The 16,021-nt window shown below is 43.1% G+C and overlaps 1 protein-coding gene across 1 annotated transcript; it reads left to right on the top strand.

Moving 5' to 3' along the window:
- The first annotated feature begins 323 nt into the window (after window positions 1-323).
- Window positions 324-15,440, top strand: LOC110536114 (transmembrane protein 119a). The gene is made up of 2 exons (XM_021621681.2): window positions 324-468; window positions 14,098-15,440. Exon 2 carries the CDS (start codon window positions 14,113-14,115, stop codon window positions 14,923-14,925), a length of 813 nt encoding a protein of 270 aa, XP_021477356.1. The 5' UTR covers window positions 324-468; window positions 14,098-14,112; the 3' UTR covers window positions 14,926-15,440.
- The last annotated feature ends 581 nt before the right edge of the window (window positions 15,441-16,021 follow it).

Genomic DNA, 16,021 nt, shown 5'->3' with positions numbered 1-16,021 from the left:
TGCCACGTGAACCGGTAACTCGGTGATTGTGAACAATTAGGAAATATCAATATGTAGTGGACAAAGATGTTCCCCTCATAAATATCTCCATCATATTTAAGGTTTAGGAGCAAACAAGGAAAATACATGCAGTACGGCAGCCCCTAACTGTCCCTCCTTTCTAGACTGGTCAAAGCATCCACCATGATCCCACTTCTGGGAGAGGAGGATTTTGGGGGGAGTTATGTAAAGCGGTACGGGGAGGGGATGGAAATGTAGAGGGATGGACGTCTTTCTGCAATCAGCAGGCTTTTTTAGAACTGGAGAAACAACTTTCAGTATACTGGAAGTTACAGGAGAGGGTGGCAACTTGGACGCTCCCTCTTTTTTCCCCCCCTCAATTTTCTTCTGCTCTCTCTCTCCCTCTCTCTGCTGTTAGAATCCCTCTACCATTCAGTCCAGAGGAGACACTTCAGCCAGACAGCATCTGTAAGTACAGACCTTTTCTTTGTTGGTTTAATTCCTGGTTAGGACACTACTAGTCAAAAGTTTGGACACCTACTCATTCAAGGGTTTTTCTTTATTTGAACTATTTTCTACATTGTAGAATAATAGTGAAGATATCAAAACTATGATATAACACACATGGAATCATGTAGTAACCAAAAAAGTGTTAAACAAATCCAAATATATTTTAGTTTCTTCTAAAATAGCCACACTTGGCAATGAAGACAGCTTTGCACACCCTTGGCATTCTCTCAACCATCTTCATGTAGGAGGCTTTTCCAACAGTCTTGAAGGAGTTCCCACATATGCTGAGCACTTGTTGGATAGTTTTCCTTCACACTGCGGTCCAACTCATCCCAAACCATCTCAATTGAGTTGTCGGGTGATTGTGGAGGCCAGGTCATCTGATGCAGCACTCCATCACTCGCCGCCTAAATAAATCAGTGTCACCAGCAAAGCACTATCCCACCTTCTCCATGCTTCACGGTGGGAACCACACATGCGGAGATCATTCGTTCACCTACTCTGCATCTCACAAAGACAGCGGTTGGAACCAAGAATCTCACATGGACTCATCAGACCAAATGACAGATTTCCACCGGTCTAATGTCCATTGCGTGTGTTTCTTGGACCAAGCAAGTCTCTTCTTATTATTGGTGTCCTTTAGTAGTGGTTTCTTTGCAGCAATTTGACCATGAAGGGCTGATTCATGCAGTCTCCTCTAAACAGTTGATGTTGATGTCTGTTACTTGAACTCTGTGAAGCATTTATTTGGGCTGCAATTTCTGAGGTTGGTAACTCTAATGAACTTATCCTTTGCAGCAGGTAACTCTGGGTCTTCCTTTCCTATGGCGGTCCTCATGAGAGCCAGTTTCATCATAGCGCTTGATGGTTTTTGCGACTGTACTCAAAGTTCTTGACATTGTCCCAATTGACTGACCTTCATGTCTTTCTCTTTGCTTATTTGAGCTGTTTGTGCCATAACATGGATTTGGTATTTTACCAAATAGGGCTGTCTTCTGTATACCACCCCTACCGTGTCACAACACAACTGATTGGCTCAAATGCATTAAGAAGGAAAGAAATTCCACAAATGAACTTTTAAAATGCATTCCAGGTGACTACCTCATGAAGCTGGTTGAGAGAATGCCAAGAGTGTGCAAGGCTGTCATCAAGGCAAAGGGTGGCTATTTTGAAGAATAATCTAAATATATTTTGATTTGTTTAACACTTTTTTGGTTACTACATTATTCAATGTGTTATTTCATAGTGTTAATGTCTTGACTATTATTCTACAATGTAGAAAAAAGTAAAAATAAAGAAACCCTTGAATGAGTAGGTGAGTTCCAACTTTTGACTGGTACTGTATGGGTGACAAGAATAAATGGTAGTTTTGATTGCTGTAGACTTTGTACGGTACGACAAACCTGTCAACTTAAGGACAAGAAACGGGGACAATGGGGAATGTTTCTGTTTTTAGGAAATTAAAGTTACAGGTACTGTCACGTTTCATTTGTCATACAAGATCAGTTGTGGTCTTATATTTTTGATGAAGACATAAGAAAAGGTTTCAAAAGGGAAGATTAACATAGATGGATATCTTTTGGTTTTGAATGATCGAGTCCATTTGTTTAGAAATATCAAAGTTTGAGAGGTTGAGTCCTCCAGCTAATAGAATGTTTAAAAAGATGATTATGGTGAATGTCACATTAGAAAGTTAGTCTTAATATTTAGAGGGGTAAAAGTCACAATAACATGGTGGTGATTGGAGCTTGTAGGTGAAGATGGCTGGAGGAATTCAGGATGATTCTTTTAGTGTTTTTCAGTGGATGGACTGTAGAGATGATGATGACCAACCAGGAGACTATTCCTGAAGATGTAATTATGTCTGGTAAATACCAAGGTCCAGTCACAGCGCACATGGCTCTGTAGCTTTCCTGACTGAACATACATCGGTGAGGAGATCAAGCTAACCATCCATTTTAGTATGACTAAAGTACATACATACTGTATGCATAACCACACGAGAGACATGATGGGCACATTTACAGTAAGGAGTAAGGCTTCAGAGGTTGAATGTAACAAGGCTGATTAGAAGCCAGCCATTCTCACCAGAGTAGTAAGCAGCACTGTGTAATTACATGTATTTCCAGACGGAGTGAAGCTACAGATTTAGAGTTTGGGCTGTGAGATACTGGTGTGTAATATTATGTTAGGAGAGAGAGACCGTTTTGAACTGCATTAGCTGCTTCTTGAGACTGACTCTTTCTCTGTAGGGCATACTGTAAGTGCACCCGTTCCTAAGGCAGGCTGAATGCAGGCTTTCCCTATGAGCAGAAATACCCCATCCGATCCCTGCCGCAGCCTGTTGTTAGCGTGCTGCAGCCCAGTGTAAATGGAGACCACAGCCACAAGTATCCTACGCCTCTCTGCTCCCTGTGGCATTTATAGCTTTCTCCTCTCTTTGGTGTGGTGGATGGGTGGCCTCTCTCCACTACACATTTAAACCATGACCAAACTGCCGGCCTCCACCCCATATAAGTAATGGCTACAGACAGTTAAAATAGATTTAATACAATATGTGAAATGGGAGAACTATTGTGGATGTACTTTTCTGTAGTGATTGTATAACTAGATGGATCTGGTAATTGGGAACATGAGCAACACCTGAGAGGTTTCTACTTTGTTCTGAGTTATAATAACACAAAATCCATCCTCTGTACTGTCAAACCATTGAATGTTTCTTCATTCTAATAGTAGAAACCCAACTGCCCATCCATCCTTAGTAGAGAGAAAGGAAGACTCGGCACACCCTCATTTCAACATGGACAATTGGGTAGTATTGTAATGCTCCGGGTGTCGTGGGTGTGGAGTCAAACGCAGGAGACAGAGAGTGCAATGATGTGCTTCTTTAATAGCACCAACGCACCACAGGGTGCTCACAATAGTAACGGCCCCAAACACAGGGAATCAAAATGTACAACTGAAAATGCACGACCAGGCACTAACACGTACCTCTACAACAGAGCCGAAGGTTACAATAAATAATCCCGCACAACAACCAGGCGGGCCGGCTGTCTAATAAAGACAAACTAATCATTCATAAACAGGTGCTACCAATAAACATACAAGGAGGGGGAGGAAAGACGATCAGTGGCAGCTAATAGGCCGGTGACGACGACCGCCGAGCGCCACCCGCCCGGGAAGGGAAACCACCCTCGGTCGGACTCGTGACAACTATTTGGTAGATACGTTGAGATTCCAACCTATTTTCACACACTCAAAAACACAGCCAAAAGTTTGTTGAATTCCCCCCAATGTGCTGTCACTGTGTTTTCAACCATATAACTACACAACCAAATTTGAATGAAAAATCAGTCTTAATTTTAACTTAATGTGTTATCACTGTGCTTGATCTAAAAGCACAACCAAATGATCTGGCTTGCATTACATTGAGATTACATTAAAGTACATGGTGCAAGTAATCAATGCCTTTTTGAGATTCTGTGCAGATTCTTTTAACATATGTGAAGATTTCCACAGACCTGCGACCCTGATTTTAACCTCCATATTCATCATCTCCTGTGAATACAGTGCGTTTCTATGATCTGCGGTTGAAAAGGTCTATAAAAATGCTTTTGTGACATCACAGGGAAGGATTAAATGGAAAGAAAGTGATTTTCAAAACTTGCTACGAGTTTCTAGCTCAAGGGAGCGTATTTTCTTGCTCCCAACGTCACAGCCAATGTGTGTTTTGAAAATCACATATTTTTAATATATTTTTTTATGTCATTGGGGAGAACTTTTTAACTTTATATATTTTTTTCTACAAAACATAGAAATGCACCATTTTCACATGTTGACACTGGTATTGTGCTGGAGATTATGAAAATTAGGTTGAAAATGGTGGAGTTGCCCTTTTTAAGGTTGAATAAATACTGTTACATTAGTTTGTAAGATAGTAAATAGCCTAATGTACAAAAGTGATATTGTGTTTGGTTGACAATGCAACCAAATATTAACATTAAAAGGATATGTATCTACTGCTTGGATAGTTTAATCTGAGCCACTGGCTTACTCCTATTCTTTAACTCATTTTTGGTTGAGGGAAATGTGAATCCAACAATTTCTTAACTTGTCGACAAATTAATAGGCTATTTACCGTATTACAAAAGTGATATTGAATTGTTTGTTTGTCACACAACCAAATATACACATTTTAAAGGAGATGCTTCTTCTGCTTCGACAGGTCCAACTGTGCCACTGAGTCTGGCTTCAATTCCTGTTTGGCTACAAATGAATAATTGATATGTTGGATTTATCTCCATTTCAATCAAAAATCTTTTAGAATCAAATAGAACTTTAAAAACAGTTTGATTTGACTTAATTCTATTCTAATTATATTATTTAACTTGTATTTTTGGTTAAGAGGGAGACTCCAACATATGTATTAAAAACTATAAATCCCATTTGAAATTGAACCAAGCTTTGGGGACATGAGAATTACAGAGGAGGCAACTTAAATGAACTGCTTTTAAAACATTTTACATTACAAATAGCGAACATTATTTTTCATGACACGAGAGGTAAAATGGGTTTTGGAATGAAACAGTCCATAACTGAGAGGTGTCGGATCCTGTTCCGGCAGTGTCCAGCTCAAATCAAGCACTGGACACAGGCAGTAATGCTGACACAACATTGGCAGTACAGTACACTGTTTCTCAGCCATTTCTGTACCAGTGACTGGCAAGACATTGTCCTCTTTTTATTTTTTTACAATATTTATTTTCATAAGCAATATCAACCATATATAAACAAAAGACACATACTCATATTTTTTTAACCAGCTCATGTTTAAAACAAATAGCATATATAAAGGAGGCTAGGAAACACTGTCACCACTGATAAATACACGATAATTGAGAATTTCAAGAAGCATTTTTCTACGGCTGGCCATGCTTTCCACCTGGCTACCCCAGTCAACAGTCCTGCACTCCCCACAGCAACCTGCCCAAGCCTCCCCCATTTCTCCTTCACCCAAATCCAGATAGATGATGTTCTGAAAGAGCTGGAAAATTTGGACCCCAACAAATCAGCCGGGCTAGACAATCTGGACCCCCTTTTTCTATAATTATCTGCCGAAGTTGTTGCAACCTCTATTACTAGCCTGTTCAACCTCTTTCATATCGTCTGAGATTCCCAAAGATTGGAAAGCTGCCGCGATAATCCCCCTCTTCAAAGGGGGAGACACTAGACCCAAACTGCTACAGACCTATATCCATCCTACCCTGCCTTTCTAAAGTCTTCGAAAGCCAAGTTAACAAACAGATTACCAACCATTTCGAATCCCACCGTGCCTTCTCCGCTATGCAATTTGGTTTCAGAGCTGGTCATGGGTGCACGTCAACCACGCTCAAGGTCCTAAACAATATCATAACCGCCATCGATAAGAGACATTACTGTGCAGCTGTATTCATCGACCTGGCCAAGGCTTTCGACTCTGTCAATCACCACATTCTTATCGTCAGACTCAACAGCCTTGGCTTCTAAAATGACTGTCTCGCCTGGTTCACCAACTTCTCAGACAGAGTGCAGTGTGTCAAATTGGAGGGCCTGTAGTCCGGACCTCTGGCAGTCTCTATCAAGGGCAATATCATTAAGGACATTTTAAGGTTGCAGTGACACATCCATAACCTGAGCGGAAACCAGATTGCATACCAGAGAGAATAATATAGACAGTTGATTATTGACAAGTATTTCCAACACTTTTGGTAAACGGGGCAAAATAGAAATAGGCCTATAACACTATCAGCTTGATCTCCCCCTTTTTAAATAAAGGACGAACCGTGGCTGCCTTCCAAGCACTGGGAACCTCCCCAGAAAGGAGAGATGGGTTAAAAAGGTTGGAGATAGGCTTGGCAATGAAAGTTTCAGGAGCTCCTCTAGGACCTCGAACTCAGTGACTGCCTGCAGGGAGAAATGTTGTAGTGGGGCAGGGGATAAATAGGGAAAAGCATCGGGGATAGTCACATTAGAAGGGGTGTAAGATGAGGAAATGTTGGACGGGCAAGGAGGCATGGCTGAGTCAAATAGGAATCCTGACTTAATGAAGTGGTGATTAAAGAGCTCAGCCATGTGCTTTTGTCAGTAACATCCACATCAAGGGACATGGGCAGTTGTGAGGAGGATAGTTTATTCTCCAAGTCTAACTTTTTTCCAGAACTTCTTGGGGTTAGACCCACAGAGAGAACTGCTCCTTAAAGTAACTAATTTGGCCTTCCGGATAGCCTGAGTGCACTTATTTCTCATTTGCCTGAACGAGAGCCGGTCAGCCTGAGTATGCGTGTGCCGAGCCTTTCGCCAAATGCAATTTTTGAGGTGGAGTAACTGCAAGTTCACGGTCGGACCAGGGACTGAACCTGTTTTTAATTCTCATTTTCCTTATGGGGGTGGGGTTTGTTAACAATACCACTGAAAATTTAAAAAAATAAGGTCCATGCATCTTAGAAAGAGGGGATCAAGCTGATTCTATACAAAGGCCAATTCATGAAGGAAGGCTTGCTCATTAAAGTTTTTTAGCAAGCGTCTATGACAAATCAGGACAGGTTGTTTCACTGAGCAGCCATTACGAACACAGGCTGTAAAACAGTGATCACTAAGGTCATTACAGAAAACACCATACCTATCAGGATTATTTGTGAGGAAAACATCAAGAAGAGTAGCCTTTTCTGGGTGTTTGGAGTCATACCTTGTGGGATTGGAAATAATCTGAAAAAGATGTAGGGAGTCCCATTGTTTCAGGACTTGGTCAGGTGGTTTAAGCATGTCCCAGTTTAGGTCACCTAGCAGGACAATTCAGACTTGGTGTAAGGGGCCAGGAGAGAGCTATGGGCAGGTAGGGTACAGGCCAGTGCTGATGGAGGACGATGGCACCCAGCAAGAGTCAACAAAGAGCTATTTGAAAGTTTTTAATGCTTAAAACCAGAAAATCAAATTGTTTAGGACAGACTTGGTGGAGACAACAAGGCACTGAAGGTGATCCTTGGTAAAGATTGCCACTCCCCAACCTTTGGAAGATCTGTCTCGCCCAAAAAAGGTTATAACCAGAAGGGTTAACATCGGAATTCAATTCACCACGTCTCAGTAATAACCAACACATTTGGATTGGAGCTGTGAACCCACACTTTCAATTGATCCATTTTAGGTAATAAGCCTCTAGTGTTAACGTGCAGAAACCCCAGATTTTTACGGAAGCAGGAATCAGTGAAGCAGATATCAGAGCACAGGTCAGAATTGGGGCTAGTAACAGTAGATGGGCCAGGGTGTACATGCACATTTCCAGATATCATCAACAGTAATACAATCAAGGCATGGCATAGTACAGGGAGAGCTCTGGTTTTATGACATCTGAATGTGCATCAGATGGCGACAATATCATATTGTACAGCAATTTCATCAGGTAACATGAATTCAAAGCGGGCGAGAGGTGATAGAACGGGATGGGAGGCCAAAAGTCCCGAGTGTGGGAACAAACAGTCTGTCCCACGGTTGGGTAAAGAAAGTTCGTAGTCAACAAAGCATGCAGAAGTCATGAGGCAAATAGCAAAATGCACAAGAAAAAAAATATAATGACTTGGGGCTAGCCGTTGTAAGTTCAGAGTTACTCGCCCCAACAGTGTGTTGTGGAGACGAGTGAATGCTTAGGAGAGATGGGGGGGCGGGGGCAGATCGTCAGGTGGAATCCAAGCAGCAGGCAATGGGAGTAGGTGTCACTCACTTCAGAGAAGCTTTTATTTCTGTAGGAAGATGTCTTGCTTCAAGGCCTCTGGATCGGGGTGACTTCGACACCTCTCGCTTAACACGTCAGTGCTAATTGAAGTTGTATCTCTTTGTCCTAGCAAAGCTTGGTAGCCTGAGCATTCAGTCCTTATTAAGTAAAATATAATTGTAATGTATTTTTCTTGGCTTTTGAAAGTAAAAAAATTGCTTCACACTAAGCATTACTCACTCAGCTCCAGGTTGGATGGGGTTTTCAGGTCTCTGCTTGTTTGCCAGAGCATTTGATGTACAGTTTGGGAATAATAATCCTTGTGTAGGAAGCATTCCAAGTAATTCCATCCAAAATCAGGTTGTAGGTTTGCTGTTCAGATTTGGAATGAAGGTTATGTTGTTTAGGGTAGCATCCTGTATATGTACATCCCAAAAAATCTATAAATGTATTTTTAAAAACATGCTGAAAAATGTGGGAGCTCATGACCGCGCTCTCAAGTACCCTCCTTTCCTCTCAAAGTAATTCATAGTGCCATATTGACTTTGAATCTGAGTATACGTGACATCCGCTAGATTATAAAAATAATACAGAAACATAAATATTAGCAGGCTATGGGCCACCGGCCATGTCACATTTTTCATTCATATATATATATATATATCTCCTGAAAGTATGATTTACATTTTTTGTTTTTAAAATTAGTTATGGATTGTTTTAATTCGCATTGCTTATATTCAGGAGGGAATGACAGCGTGTGCAATTGGGCTAAGCACGTGGCAAATATCAAATACATGATTGTTGAGATGCGACTGTCAGTGAAAAGTGGAGGCCCAGCCAGTCACAATGCAATATTTCAAAATACAATCGCTTGAAAATAGATTTTGCTTTATTTAAAGGTGCATTCCTATGGTGAAAATCTGCTTCCCCAAACTTGAAACTCACATGCTGCCTAAATAGCAGAATTAATATACTGTATGATTGAAATAATTTGCTCTGTTGAACCTAGTTGTTGGAATTACTTAATCATTCTCACTACATAATTTTGGTAATGGTCAGTGACAAATATCAAAGCTAAGCAGTGCTGGGGTTGGTTTAAACCCTCACTCTGGTCTCAGAGCATTTTGTTACTCTGTACATAAATCCAGTACACTCCTTTTGGTATGATACTGTATGGTATGTATTAATTTGTGGATGTCTATCAATAATTTGTATGATATGTTATGAATTACACTTCGTATTAAATGTTCCGAATTAGCAAAATCTACAATATGCTACAAATTTGCAAAAACGTATATATGTTATGAATTCTAGCTAGGCTTGGAGTTTAGGAGTTCGGTTAAATGGTTAGGGTTAGCTAAAAGGTTTGGGGATGGGTTAGCTAACATGCTAAGTGCACTGAGTAGCACAAAACATTAAGAACACCTGCTCTTTCCATGATATAAACTGACCAGGTGAATCCAGGTGAAAGCTATGATCCCTTATTGATGTCACTTGTTAAATCCACTTCAATCAGTGTAAATGGGGAGGAGACGGGTTAAATGAGGATTTTAAAGCCTTGAGACAATTGAGACATGGATTGTGTATGTGTGCCATTCAGAGGGTGAATGGGCAAGTTTTAAGTGCATTTGAACAGGGTATTTTTTTTATTTCACCTATATTTAAACAGCTAGGCCAGTTGAGAACAAGTTCTCATTTACAAATGCATCCTGGCCAAGATAAAGCAAAGCAGTGCGACACAAACAACAGAGTTACACATGGGATAAACAAACGTACAGTCAATAACACAATAGAACATCTGTATACAGTGTGCGCAAATGAAGTAAGGAGGTAAGGCAATAAATAGGCCGTAGTGGTGAAGTAATTACAATTTAGCAATTAACACTGGAGTGATGGATGTGCAGATGAGGATGTGCAAGTAGAAATACTGGTGCACAAGAGCAGAGAAAAACAAAACAAATATGGGGACTAGGTAGGTAGTTGGTTGGATGGGCTACTTACAGATGGGCTGTGTACAGCTGCAGCGATCGGTAAGCCGCTCTGGCAGCAGATGCTTGAAAGCTAGTGAGGGAGATATAACTTCAGTGATTTTTGCAATTTGTTCCAGTCATTGGCAGCAGAGAACTGGAAGGAAAGGCGGCCAAACGAGTTGTTGGCTTTGGGGATGACCAGTGAAATATACCTGCTGGAGTGTGTGTTGCTATGGTGACCAGTGAGCTGAGATAAGGCGGAGCTTTTCCTAGCAAAGACTTATAGATGACCTGGAGCCAGTGGGTTTGGCGACGAATATGTAGCGAGGACCAACCAACGAGAGCATAAAGGTCGGTAGTATATGTGGCTTTGGTGACAAAACGGATTGCACTGTGATAGACTGCATCCAATTTACTGAGTAGAGTGTTGGAGGCCATTTTGTAAATTACATCGCCGAAGTCAAGGATTGGTAGGATAGTCAGTTTTACGAGTATATGTTTGGCCGCATGAGTGAAGGAGGCTTTTTTTGCGTAATAGGATGCCAATTCTAGATTTAATTTTGGATTGGAGATGCTTAATATGAGTCTGGAAGCAGAGTTTACAGTCTAGCCAGACACCTAGGTATTTATAGTTGTCCACATATTCCAAGTCCGAACCATTCAGAGTAGTGATGCTAGGTGGGCGGGCCCTTGCGGGCAGCGATCGGTTGGAGAGCATGCATTTAGTTTTACTTGTATTTAAGAGCAGTTGGAGGCCACGGAAGGAGTGTTGTATGGCATTGAAACTCATCTGAAGGTTTGTTAACGGTGTCCAAAGAAGGGCCAGATGTTTTCAGAATGGTGTCGTGTGCGTAAGGATCAGAGAATCACCAGCAGCAAGAGCGACGACATTGATATCTACAGAGAGAAGAGTTGACCCGAGAAATTAACCCTGTGGAACCCCCATAGACTGCCAGAGGACTGGACAACAGGCCCTCCGATTTGAGACACTGAACTCGGTCTGAGAAGAAGTTGGTGAACCAGTCGAGGCAGTCATTAGAGAAACCAAGGCTGTTGAGTCTGCCGATAATACGATGATTGACAAGTTGAAAGCCTTGGCCAGGTCGATGTCTACGGATGCACAGTACTGTCTCTAATCGATGGCGGTTATGATATTGTTGAGGACCTTGAGCGTGGCTGTGGTGCACCCATGACCAGCTTTGAAACCAGATTGCATAGTGGAGAAGGTACGGTGGGATTCTAAATGGTCGGTGATCTGTTTGTTCACTTGGCTGTCGAAGACTTTAGAAAAGGCAGGGCAGGATGGATATAGGTCTGTAACAGTTTGGGTCTAGAGTGTCCCCCCTTTGAAGAGGGGGATGACCGCGGCCGCTTTCCAATCTTTAGGTATCTCAGACGATACGAGAGGTTGAACAGACTAGTAATAGGGGTTGCGACAATGGCGGCAGATAATTTTAGGAAGAGAGGGTCCAGATTGTCTAGCCCAGCTGATTTGTAGGGATCCAGATTCTGCAACTCTTTCTGGACATCAGCTGTCTGGATTTGGGTGAAGGAGAAGTGGGGGGATATTGGGCCAGTTGCTGCGGGGTGTGCAGAACATTTGGCCGGGGTTGGGATAGCCAGGTGAAAAGCGTGGCCGGCCATAGAGAGATGCTTGTTGAAACTCTCGATTTATCGTGGGTTTATCAGTGGTGACAATGTTTCCTAGCCTCAGTGCAGTGGGCACCTGAGAGGAGGTGCTTTTATTCTCCATGGACTTTAGTGTCACAACCTTTTGGAATTAGTACTGCAGGATGCAAATTTCTGTTTGAAAAAGCTAGCCTTTGCTTTCCTAACTGACTGTATATTAGTTCCTGACTTGCCTGAAAAGTTTCATATCGCGGGGACTATTCAAAGCTAGTGCAGTGCGCCACAGGATGTTTTGCTGGTCAAGGGCAGTCAAGTCTGGAATGAACCAAGGGCTATATCTGTTCTTAGTTCTACATTTTCTGAAAAGGGCATGTTTATTTAAGATGGTGATGAAGGCACTTTTAAAGAATAACCAGGCATCCTCTACTGACGGAATGAGATCAATATCCGTACAGGATACCTGGGCCAGGTCAATTAGAAAGGCCTGTGGAGTGTGCTAAAGCAGTGAATTAAGCAAACTTAGGGAGGAGGCTTCTGATGTCAACATGCAGGAACCCAAGGCTTTTCTGGTTACAGCAGTCAACAAATGAGAGCACCTGGTGGCACACAGGTCCTGGGTTAACCTCTACATCACCAGAGGAGGAGTAGGATGAGGGTACGCCTAAAGGCTATAAGAACTGGTCGTCTAGTGCGTTCGGAACAGAGAGTAAAAGGAGCAGACTTCTGGGCGTGGAGGATAGATTCAGGGCATAATGCACAGACGGGCATGGTAGGGTGCGAGTACAGTGGAGGTACACCTAGGCATTGAGTGACGATGAGAGAGACTGCATCTTTGGAGGCGCCAATTAAGTTAGGTGCGGTCTCTGCATGTGTGGGGGGTGGGGCATGGGAGATAACCGGGGCATGCAGAGCGGGACTAGGTCCTCCACAGTAAAACAAAACAATGAGAGCTACCCGAAACAACAGTATACAAGGCATATTGACATTAGAGGGCGGCATAAAGCAATCACAGGTGTTGATTGGGAGGGCTAAGACAACAACGGGTAAATGGCGATGAATGGGCAGAGAGGATCAGTTAACTACACACAGGCCCTGAGTTTGAGGCTGGGGCCGACAGATCATAGGGTCCAATAAGCAGCAATGGACAAAACAGGGAGCTGCTCGGCAGTCGTCACTATGCTAGGCGAGCGTTAGACATGATAGCCACTCGGTAGCAGCTAGCTTGCTGCGATGACCCGGTGTAATGGTCCGGAGCTTGCGGCAGGAATCCGGTGATGTAGTGGAGAGAAAAAAAGCAGTCCGATATGCTCAGGGCTGATATCGCACTGCAGAATGCCAGATATTATCTGGGCTATCCGGGCTAAAGCGGCTGGTGTCTGTGCTAAAGGTAAAGACTGCTAGCAGTGGCTAACAATGACTAAAAACTAATTAACTGGCTAGCTTCTGAAGGCTAGCTTCTAATGGAGGTTCTAGTTATAAGGTCTAAAAAAAATTGCAGATCCATACCACGTTGGGTGAGGCGGGTTGCAGGAAGGTATATTTAACTTTAAAATGGAAAAAGAGATTGATATGTATACAGAAAAACAAAGCTGAATATTTACACAGGACAAAACACGTCTTGCTGCTACGCCATCTTGGAGAAGTATGGTATGGTAGTAGGTGCCAGGCTGACCGACGTGTGTCAAGAATTGTAACGCTGCTGGGTTTTTCACACAACACTTTCCTTTGTGTATCAAGAATGGTCCACCACCCAAAGGACACCCATCGGAGTCAACATGGGCCAGCATGTGGAACGCTTTCGACAACTTGTAGAGTCCATGCCCCGAAGAATTTAGGCTGTTCTGAGGGCAAAAGGGGGTAAAACTCAATACAAAACCTAACATATATACAAAATGGAGTGTCGAATTTACATACATAATGCTCTGAGACCAGGTTGCAGCCCTGAATGGGAGACAGAAGGAATAGCTGTAGATGTATCAACTCTCCAGTAGGAGGTGCTGCCCAGGCAATTTTTTGTTGCTTGTAGTGGAAGCAAATTCAATATATAAAAGATTTAACCAGTTTGTGCTCAGTGGGGAGGCATGTTGTAGGCCTACAGTAGCTGCTGTTATATAGATGCAGAAAATGAAAGCCTATATTCTTGAAATCAGCCCAAATAGTCATGAATTTGACATCAAAACATTTTCTAAACCATCTGCAATTTTGAGAAATGTTGTATTGAATGTCTCGCTCTTGTCTTTACAGGATTCCGAAGGAAAGATGAGTAACCACTTGATTCTTCACTTGGCATGTGTGAGCATGGTTCTCCTCTGGGGTCATGGGTATGCAGTGCATGTGCCCCTGGTCTATAGAATTTCCATGGATGGCAGTGGTGATGGAGGGGAGCCGGATCTCATTATCCCCGTCGATGGCCCCCACCACCCTCTCTCCCCCGTCGATGTCGCCCCAGATGTCGATGTCACCCCCGTCGATGTCGCCCCCGTCGACGTCGCCCCCGTTGATCTTTCCCCCACCACTACCCTAGCCCCCACCCTGGTCAGCACCATCACCAATACCATCACCATCACCATGATCCGCTTCAAGGACTTTATGCTCACCCGGGTGGTGGACTTCCTCCAGGATAATATGCTGATCATAATTGTGGTCACCTCCCTCCTCATCGTCATGATCTTCATCATCTGCTGTGCCGCTACCATGAGCCAAAAGCGCAAGATGGAGGCCTACAAACCCCCTGCCAACCCACCCAGGAAATATATGGGCGACACAGCTGGCGGAGTCGAACCCTCCAGTGAGGTCCAGAGTAGGGTCTCTGACGGGCCTGATTTTGCCAGGAGGGTCCAGATCCAGGGAACCCCCAAGAATCTGCGCACCCCTTCCACCGCACTGGTGGGGGAAAAGGTGGGTAAGGAGCCCAAACCGAAGGAGGTCCAGAAAGTGAGGGAGATAGAGGAGGAGGAAACGCGCAGAGTGGAGTCTAAGCACAAGGGCCAGAAGGCTGAGGAGGTGCCGCAGAGCTCCAGCACCAGCCAGCCCATGGTCTGCACCTGCCACCTGCGGAAGGCAAACCACTAAGTATAGGTTGGGGCTCCAACCATGCAAACTAGCAAAAAAGGAGATTGAGGCCTTTTCTTTTGCAGAGGGAACTCCCTGGGTACGTCAGCTGCTGTGTGCCAAACTTGTCTGTGGAATCTGACTCTGTCGGCACCTTTAGCATACAGATATAACTGGGTCTAGTTAGCATACAAAGGCCTTAAAACAGAAGGAATTTCAGGTTTGACTGCTAAAATATATATATATATATATATGTCATATGTATATACAGTACCAGTCAAAAGTTTGGACACAACTACTCATTCAAGGGTTTTCTATATTTTTACTATTTTTTACATTGTAGAATTATATTAAAGACATATATTTTAGATTCTTCAAAGATGCCACCTTATGCCATACACTTTGCATACTCTCAGCATTCTCTCAACCAGTTTCACCTGGAAGACTTTTCCAACAGTCTTGAAGGAGTTCCCACATGCTAAGCACTTGTTGGCTGCTTTTCCTTCACTCTCATCCCAAACCATCTCAATTGGGATGAGGTCGGGTGATTGTGGAGGCCATGTCATCTGATGCAGCACTCCATCACTCTCCTTCTTGGTCAAATAGCCCTTACGCAGCCTGTGTGTTGGGTCATTGTCATGTTTAAAAACAAATGATAGTCCCACTACACGCAAACCAATATTTTAATTCTAAATAAATCACTGACAGTGTCACCAGCAAAGCACCATCACACCTCCTCCATGCTTCATGGTGGGAACCACACATGTGGAGATAATCCGTTCACCTACTCCGCGTCTCACAAAGACACGGCAGTTGGAACCAAAAATATAAAATTTGGACTCATCAGACCGAAGGACAGATTTCAACTGGTCTAATGTCCATTGCTCGTGTTTCTTGGCCCAAGCAAGTCTCTCCTTATTGGTGTCCTTTAGTAGTGGTTTCTTTGCAGCAATTCGACCATGAAGGCCTGATTTCATGCAGTCTCCTCTGATCAGTTGATGTCTGTTACTTGAACTCTGTGAAGCATTTATTTGGGCTGCAATTTCTGAGGCTGGTAACTCTGAGGCAGTGGATAAGTTGATTAGAGTTAACTCTGGGTCTTCCTTTCCTGTGGCGG

This window comes from Oncorhynchus mykiss, chromosome 11, assembly GCF_013265735.2.
Source record: "Oncorhynchus mykiss isolate Arlee chromosome 11, USDA_OmykA_1.1, whole genome shotgun sequence".
NCBI lineage: Eukaryota > Metazoa > Chordata > Actinopteri > Salmoniformes > Salmonidae > Oncorhynchus > Oncorhynchus mykiss.
Note: the sequence above shows the minus strand (reverse complement) of the source record. Positions and strands in the feature narration are given on the sequence as shown.